Below are 9,403 nucleotides of genomic sequence, written 5' to 3' on the forward strand. Positions count from 1 at the left end.
ACTTTCATACAATTTGCTTCACAAACACATCGATGGTCAAGCCGGGTGTGCTGCTCTAGCCTATATTCTTCGACGATCAATGTTCGATTCTCCTTTTAAATGGGGTGTCCTGTAATGCTCACGATTAAGCTCTTGGTTCCACGGGAATTTTTAGCCCAAAAAAATATTTGTACTCGTTGCACTATATTGTATCGGTATATCGAAGGATCCGGTCCATTATCGAAAAAGGCTTTCGCCCCGCTTTATATATAAAGCATCAAACCACAAGCATCCAGTACAACCACACGCCACGCCACCGCAACACACGCACACATCCAAGACAGGATATATAGGCGCTGAGCGCAGCAACACCACTCTTAGCACTACCGCTCCGAAGAATGAAGCTACATATGACGAACCATGCGCTCCAAGGCGGCGCCTTCAGGAATGATACGACGCTAGGGCGCCGCCATCGCCCGATCCAAGAATCAGAGTTTCCCCCAGAGCCGCATGACGAGCAATGAAAGCCGCGATGACGCCTTCAAGAAGGGAACGATCTTTGCCGCCGCCGGTCCGTCCGAAGATAGAGCAGGTTTTCACCTCGGCCAACAATCACTGCCACCGAACGCCACACCCCGGCAACCACGCCGCCCACACGACCATGGTGACCGGGCAGCACCAAGGCATGGACTTTGTCCAAGAGCACCGCGCAACCACCACCACCAGGGCCGCCGCCCCAGCATCCAAGACCACGACACCACCTCACCTGTGACCCGCCGCACCCCAACGAAAGAGACGAGCGGAAAGGTCCCACCTTTCGCCCCCCTGGGCGACCCCCAGCATCGAGACCCAATAGGTCGGCCAGAACTGGCATCCACCGACCCATCCTGCTGCCCCAAGCGCAAGCTGAGCTCGGTCTTGCAGCAATGAGAGGGGGACGAGGTCAGTCCTGCTGCATCATGCGCGAGACGAGCTCAGTCCTGCTGCATCGTGCGCGAGACGAGCTCTGTCCTGCGGCATCGGGCGCGAGACGGGCGGTGGACCGCAGCTGGGAGAGGACCAGCCCTTTGATGGGAGAAGCGCCCGGGTGACAAGGAGATGGGGTGTAGGTCGAGACGGCCTGAACGCAGACAAACCGACGGTGGAGAAGCCGGCCGTTGCCGCGGCCAGATCCATCGAGCCACTGTGAAGCCGCCACGACACCGGTAGGCCACCGAGACCTACCCATGCCGCCGCCCACGGCCGAAGCAGCAGCCACGCCCGGCCGCTGCCCATCCGCATCGCCCGGCGAGCTCCAAGCGCCGAAGCCGCCGGGCACGCACCACCGGAGCCACGCGCCTTGCCGCCCCCTCCCGGAGACACTGCCACCACCACCCGCATCGACCGCACGGGCGCCACCGCAGCCACCACCAGATCTGCAGCCCCCCGCCCGTACAGCCACGCCCCGCCACGAGCGCACCAGTCGGCACGCCGCACCATGCTGGAGGCCGGCCCAGCCTAGCTGGACACCGTCCCCAGCCCGCGCCGCCGCGGCCCGCGGCCCTTGCGCCTGGATCTGACAAGGAAGCCCCGAAGAAGCCAGCACCTCGCCCTCCCCATGCACAAGCCCACGCCACCAGATCCACGCAGCCGCCGCCGCTCCGCCGCACGGCCGCACCACCGGCGCGTCGCCCGGATCGCCGCCGCGCGGTCCCGCGCGAACGACGCGCTCCTCTCCGTGGCCCTGCGTCTCGCGCCGCCGGAAGCCAAGGAAGAAGGGAAGAAGGCCCCGCCGCCGCCGACGCCAGCCGGGCTTCTCCCGGCGGCGCCCTCGGGCGGCGGCAGGGGGGAGGAAGGGTTGGGGGAGGGCCGCTGGCCGGCGGCGGCTAGGATTCGCCCTGCCGCCCGCGAGAGCGGCACGGGCGAGCGGTCCGATCTGGTCCATTAGATAAAGTCGGATGTATTCATATTTATTAGATAAAGTGCTCACCTATTTGAGTTCACTACCGGGACAAATAGGCCAATCTCTGCTTTTTTGCTACATCTCCTTCGAATATCTGGCTCTTTGACATGCTCGCGATTAAGCTCTTAGTTCCACGGGAACTTTTTACCCTTGGCTGAAAAAATTCTTGTGCTCGTTGCACTATACTATACCGGTATCGAAGGATCTGGTTCATTAGATAAAGTCAGATGGACGGTTCATTTTTATTTGCGCCTGCGGTAAATAAAAGAAGGGAAACGTTTGGGGACGACGCACCGGCCGAGTTTGCGCCGGTCGCACGCTGCGTCACGCACCACGCGTCCTCGCTAGCACACGCTACCTTCACCGCGTCCGCACGTTTTCTCTGTGGGCCCACGCCTGTCCCTCCCCCTTTTCCCTCTTTCTCATTCCTTCCTTATCCTCTTCCTCCCGTCATTCTCCTCCCCTCATTATCTCTCTGCTTCTCCCTGGTCTCATTTTTCCTCCATGGATCTCTCCTCCTGTTGACCACCAGCCTCCGCTGCTACTAGGAAACGGACATGGCTGTTCCGGCGAAGCATCCGCACATCCTCCTCCACGCCATGGCCGTGAGCCACCTACCCCTTGTCCTCATGGCACACTACTAGATCCCCAGCTTCCTGGCCGTGCTACTACGCCCACTGGCGCGTGCTACAACTAGCGATCGACCGTGCTACAACCGGCGATCGAATATGCTGCAACCGGCGACGGTGAGATTGTGGCGGCGACGATAGTGCGCGATTTTTGCTACAACCATCAACAAAAAAGCTACCTCCGATGACGTGATTTGCTGCAACGACAATGACAAAGTTTTGTGGTGGCGACTGAGGTGTTGCGATTTTTGCTACAACCGGAAGCAGGAAAAGCTACCACCGGCGGTCATTTTTGCTACAGCCGGCAACGAAGAAGCTACCATCGGAAACGTGATTTGCTGCAACGGCACAACGAAATTTGTGGTGGCGACGGTGGTGCTACGATTTTTTGCTACAACCGACAGCGTGAAAAGCTACAACCGGTGTCACGTCTTGCTACTGCAGAAAAAACCCGACGAAGGTTGAAGCAAATCGTCGTCGCTGCCGTGACTGTCGACATGAATGGTTGTAGCAATTCCCGTCACCGGTCGTAGCAAAAATGAACAATGGTTGAAGCAAAATATATCTGTACGTGGATGATGAAGCAGAAAGGGATGGATGGGCGTGGCCATGGCGACAGGGCTGCGGTGAGGGGAAGCAGAGGAGCTACAACCTGAGCTACACCCGTCGCTGCTGAGAGCTGCAACTGCAGGTGCGGCTGTTTCATGGGTCGAGGCGGCGACGAGGACGACCAGCGAAGGTGGGGAACAGCGACGAGGTCGGCTGGGAAGGATGGGGACCGGCGACTAGGACGGCCGGAGAGGGTGGGGACCGGCGACGAGGACGGCCACCGGAAGGGAGGCGAGGCGCACATCAAGCGGGAGATGCGATTCTAGCGAGAGGAAGAAGAAGCTGCGGGGCAAAGCGGTTTTTTTGTCAGATCTAATCACCCAGGCGGCTCAAGTCCAACGACTCCGATGCGACCGGCCGAACGGTTGGGCCAGCGCACCGGCGCAGATTAGTGCCCAAGAAAGAAAGTGCTCACCTATTTGAGTTCACGTCGGGGACAAATAGGCTAATCTCGGCTTTTTTGCTACATCTCCTTCGAGACTTGCACTAGAGATATTTTTTGCGAGAAGCACGAGAGAATTTTGTAGCTAGCTGAATTTAAACACTTCAAATTCATCATGTGAGCGAGACGCCCATGGTCGAGGCGGAATCCATGGCTCTCGCGACCTCGTGGCCGCGGCCGGCGGCGCCGCGTTGATCTCCCTCCTCTGGCCGTCATTTCAGCCGCCGAGACCAGATCCGGGCTGCTCTCCGCGTCCTCTCCCAGCTGCACTCCCTCTCCCCTTCAGGCTCTCGAGGTGCTGCTCATGGCCCTCGCGTTTGCGTCGTCATCTCCGACTCCGTCGGAAGCCTCAACTGCTGCCCTCGCGCTGGCCGCGGCTGCTCTTGCCTCCCGCATGGCCGCCTCGACAGCTGGAGGTCGTCTGTACGGTGCTGGACTCCCGCCAAGGCCAGATATGGCAGCACCTCCGATGGCGCAGTCGGGCAAGCGCTCCCTGCCTCGCCCCCGGCCTCCTCCGAGTGGCGTCACCGCGTTTTCTGCCCTGGACGCGGCACGTGATGCTCCAGATCATGCTCCTGTCTTGGTGGTTGGAGGGCTTGGATCCCCTGCCTTCGCTGACTCTGCTCCTGGCAGCACCACGCTGTCAGCCCCGACTTCTACTGTGTGCACGTCGTCCCCAACTCTTGCCTGCGCTGCTACGGTGTCCTCGACTCCTGTGGAAGCCCCACCGCCACCCCTGGCTTCTATTGCTGAAGCGCCGTCCACGACTCCGGCTGGCAACACCGCATCGTCCACGACTCCTGCTGGCACCACCGCACCGTCCCCGGCTCCTGTAGAAGTGGCGCCATCCTCAACGCCTGTCGGCGCTGAGCCGGGTCTGAACAAGGCGCGATATGTCTTGTGGAGCTCCCTTACCGACAATGAAGATGAAGAGGATGACGATGTGCTGGCCCCGCCGACGCTGCCGCCGGCTACCAAATCCTCAGTTTCGACAGCTCAGCCGGGCATGGCGTGCGATGCGGATTCATGCGGTGGTTGGCAAAAGGTGATGCCCGACGCAACGTGCAATGCCCTGTGTCACTAGGCCCTGCACTGGCTCCCCGTCCCATCCCCGCTTGGCTTCATGGTAGATGCTGCAGATGCCTCTATCCTGGACACCGTGCAGCAGAGTGTCGAGATCCTTTTAGGTGTTCTCGATGCCTTGAGAATGGTCATCGAGCGCGTGGGTGCCGCAATGCCCGGCGTCCCCTCAGCTTTTTGGGAAGCCCTACTTTGTCGCCATTGCCCCGCCTCCCTATCGGACACCAACAAGCTTCAGTTCCTTGCAAGGTCTGGAAAGAAGCCGCGCCCCTCTCGAAGACGTTTGGTCGTGATTCTTGGGCATCGATCGTTGCTGCTCCTGCTAGCTCTGTGGCCTCTGAGGATATCCCACTGCGTCCTGCCTTGGAGAGGCAAGCCGAGTTGTTGCGCTTTGAGCTCCTTGATATGGCTTCCTTCCGGTTTGAGGAGATGGTCCAGCCTCTGCGTGATGTCGTTGACTCCATGCAAGGTTGGATGTTGCGGATGGAGAGTTTCATGGAGCGAGTTGAGGCTGCACTAGGAGGGCTCTCCCTGGCGCCGCCTGTGTTGCAGAGTGCTCATGTGTTGTGCCCTTTGATTGTGCCTGATGGCAGCTTCGAGGTCGAGAGGGGAGACGAGCTTCATGGCTGTTTCTCCCCTCGTGCTAGAGCCAGCTCGCCGCCGTCGGCCTATGAGGGTCTAGGCAATGATGTGGTTGTGACTCCGTTGCTGCAGATCATGCCTGAGCTTCGGGAGCTGTGTGGAGGCTCGGTTCTGCCCCTGTCCGTCGAACAACCGAAGGTAGACCCTCCTAAGATCTCAATTGTGGCTTTATCGCCATCGTCACCCCTGGATTCTAGCCAGATACTTGATGCTGAGGAGTGTGGTGATTTGGATGTTTCAATCTCTCCATCTCCTAAGTCCATTGGGTGTCAGGCGTCAACCAGTCTATCTCTTGGTGTCATGGAGCATGGAGTTCTAGATGTTGCTGATGTTCCCTCGTTTGTGACCATGGAGCAGGTGATGCCTGTGAGTGACATGACCATTGAGCCAAGTGTGTTGGCACCTACTCCAAATCCAGATGCTCTCTTCGCGAAGGAACTTTGTGACTTGCTCGCCAGTGTGGAGGTTGCTAGACCTGGTTTGGGCAGGTCGATTGCTTGCCTCTTGACAGGGACACCAATAAGGGGCAAACAAAAGAAGGTGGGCAAAGGAAAGAGTGGCGCCATGGGTAAGGCGTCTCTCACTGCTTGATGGATGACCTTCGATCTCTCGGCCTGTCTGCTTTGATTGGGTTGTCGTTGAGTGTTGGGAGGTGCCTGATGTCTTGTATCGAGCTGTTCTTGTCGGGGTCTCTTGGCGTAGTAGCAATATCGGGGTTTGTGGATGTTGTGTATTCGGAGAGTCTGGGAGGGGCCGCATGTGCTGTTGTGGGGTTTCTTGCCATGTGAGGAGTTAGTCCGTGCTCCATTTGTATTGGTTTTCGCCCGGTTTTCTGTAAATTAACTGAGCAATTCTCTTCTTCTTAATTAATCGATGAGGCAAAACTTTTGCCTCCGTTTCGAAAAAAATAAAAATCCATCATGTGATGCACAGCCCAATCAGCATAAGAAAACATCACACATAACAGCGAATACAAGAGATGGAATAATCACCCCATCTTGACATCCAGGATGCAAATTTGTTCATAAGCAAACACGCTTCGTCCACATCAGCTGCAAGCCTCCGTTGACATTCAGTTCATCATGTATGTAAGATACTTTAGGGAAATCTTATTTAAAAGTAGAAATAAGATGCTATATATACCCATGAAGTTACATAACACGATTGGCCCCACCAAGTGATTGTGAGCTACACCGAACTTGGACAACCACAAGAGCTTCGTCAGGGAAGATGGAACCATTTCACTTACAAAATCATTGATCTCCTACGACTTTGTTGCTCCCAGATACGACATGGTTGCTTCCGGATACAGTGTTGTTGGTCCCAGATACAGTATTGTGGCTCCCGGATACGGTATGGAAGCTCCCAGATACATTATTGTCATTCCCGGATACGGCATTGTTATTGTCAGTCACGATATGTTTGTCCCCAGATACAATATGGTTGCTACCAGTTACGGTATTGTTGTTCCCGGTTACGACAGTGTTGTTGCTACCAGCCACATTGTTGTTATTCCCGGATATGACAGTGTTGTCATTCCCAGAAACAACGTTGGTGCTTCCAGATCTGACAGTGTTGTTGCTCCCAGATATTGTATTTGGTTGTTCGTCGAGTGTTCTTCTATTACGCTTCACATACAATGGCATGTTCGTAAAAACCATACCTAGTGAACGACCAACGATGACGAGACCCTTGAGCCGTATCAAACTCTTGGGTACCTCGCCAACCAATGAATTATCCGACAGATCCAAGTAGCAAAGGTGATCAAGCTCGCCAATCCACGATGGGATGGTACCGACCAGTTTGTTGTTGGCAAGGTTGAGCTCCTCTAGCCGTGCAAGGCCTGCCAAGGATGCTCCTGGGATGGGCCCCACAAGGCCGTGCCCAGGGAGCCGCAGCGCCGTGACACGGCCGCTAGTGCCGTCGCAGCTCACGCCTTCCCAGACGCAGCAGGAGGCACCAGACCAGGCAGCACGGAGGAGGACAGCCCCACCACTGAGGTTTCCGGCGAAGCCCCGTAGCGCACGGAGGTCATCGGGGTGGCAAGACGTCGCACGCGCCGCCGGCAAGAGGAATGCCAAGAACAGGAACAGCAGCCCGCATTTTGCCATGGATTCAGCTGTGGCAGCAAGAAAGCCTTTTGGGGTGCAAGTGATTGGCAAGTGCTCTTGGCAAAAACTGTTGGGTGGTGCATGTTATCTTATAGTGTGTTTGTTTGTAACCATGTGTTGCAAGTGGTTCGGTACTATTAGTCCGTGGTTCCAAGGCCCATGACTGCCTCCCAATTCAAACTTGGTTTTTGTTGTCTTCTGTCGACTGAAATGCGTGGTGGCATGGACTCAAGCTGGCAACTTCTACTCAATTCAAACTTCTTCTAATCCATTATTGCCTTGTCGCCAGCTGCCATAGTTAACAGTGATCCCATGCGGCTATAGTTCCAGTGCACTGAGAGAAAAAGGGACACAGGCAAATCCTAGGAAAGATATTATTATGCGGACGTTAAAAGAAACAACACCAATCTAGATAGTGTGGATGACATGGTATGGCTGAAGACACCCATTGTGACCGGCCTAATTTGAGGAATATCTCGACTTTTCTTAAGCCGAATAATTCTATCTAATTATAGAAAACTTGTGGGAAAATGCTGAAGCGCCATCATTAATTACCAAATACTACTCCTTCCGTTCAAAAATATAGTGCTTTCTCTATTCCCGTGCTTCAACTTTGATTATAAATTTAACCAACGAGACCGATTGCGGCGGGAGCAAAAGTTATACCAGTGAATTCGTATTCAAAAGAAGTTTCCAATTATACAATTTTTTCTCCTGCCGCAGTCGGTCTCGGTGGTTAAATTTATGATCAAAGTTAGACCTCGGGAAGCGCGGGCTCACTATATTTTGAAATAGAGGGAGTAATATGTAGTGTTTGGCTGGACGTGAAACAAGAATTTAGAAACATATTGTTTTCTAACAATCTATTGTTCATTGTTTTTGGTATATATATAGCTCACCATTCATGCCGAATGGTCCGTTTTCTAGCACTCAACCGAGGCTACCAAAGAACATAGGGTAAGGTAGATGTCATTGAAGACTTGTCCATTGCAACATTATTATAAAGTAATTGTAACATATTATATTTGAAACGGAGGAAGCACACTGCTAATAATAGTAATGCACTGTAGTCTGCTCCAGTTTATTGTCTAGTACAAACGTAAGGCACATGAATGCACTGTACTGTGCTCCAGTTTATTGTCTACAAATCGTAAGACACATGAATGCACTGTAGTCTGCTCCAGTTTATTGATTTTTTGTGCGAAATGCTCCAGTTTATTGTCTACAAACGTAAGATACATGAATGCACTGTACTCTGCTCCAGTGTATTGTCTCCAAACGTAAGACACATGACTGCACTGTACTCTCGCAGGATGTTTGGTAGACTGCACTTACGGCCGACACCTTCGTCGAGCGCCTCTCTGTTAACTTGGCCATGAAGAAAATAATTCTGTTAATTTCTATATGTCGGCAAGAATGAGAAACTACTTGATGCCACCACAAGTATCACAACAAGCAAGGCAAAATATCAAGTAACATGTAGGCTGGATGATATTTAGTGAACCTACTATACTAGAGTACAAGTGCAGTCTGCCATAGCCTTAGAAAGAAGCTGCAAGTTCTCTTGTGAGATACGGAGATGGGAGTACATGAGGTGTACTACACTAGGTAAGGTGTGAGAAAATTGAGCTACGAGCCAGTGGCGCAGCTAGAGGGTTTGGCAGGATGACGCATGGACCCTGGAATTTTCCCATAGCCTATATATGCCCTCTATCCCAAAATTTATGTCGCTTAAAGTTATCCTAAATTAGCGACACTTATTTTGGGACAAAGAAAGTATATCATACAAAATATGAGATTTTCTTTTAAATAAGTAAATTCATGTGAACAGTTCTACTCGTGGATCGTCCTAGGCCACTACTATGAGCTGTAATAGGAAGGAACTGGCAATTGTTTTGTCTTTTAAACGATCCCAATGTTTCTTTTACCCAGAAACCGTAGAACAAACGCTGCTCCTATGCAGTGGCGA

At 53.7% G+C, this 9,403-nt stretch overlaps 1 protein-coding gene across 1 annotated transcript; it reads right to left on the bottom strand.

The window, feature by feature from the left end:
* Positions 1–6,261: 6,261 nt before the first annotated feature.
* Positions 6,262–7,507, bottom strand: LOC123087703 (phytosulfokine receptor 2-like). Its single transcript, XM_044509796.1, has one exon. It carries the CDS (start codon positions 7,432–7,434, stop codon positions 6,577–6,579), a length of 858 nt encoding a protein of 285 aa, XP_044365731.1. The 5' UTR covers positions 7,435–7,507; the 3' UTR covers positions 6,262–6,576.
* Positions 7,508–9,403: the final 1,896 nt, after the last annotated feature.

The sequence above is a fragment of the Triticum aestivum genome, chromosome 4A (assembly GCF_018294505.1).
Source record: "Triticum aestivum cultivar Chinese Spring chromosome 4A, IWGSC CS RefSeq v2.1, whole genome shotgun sequence".
Taxonomy (NCBI): Eukaryota; Viridiplantae; Streptophyta; class Magnoliopsida; order Poales; family Poaceae; genus Triticum; species Triticum aestivum.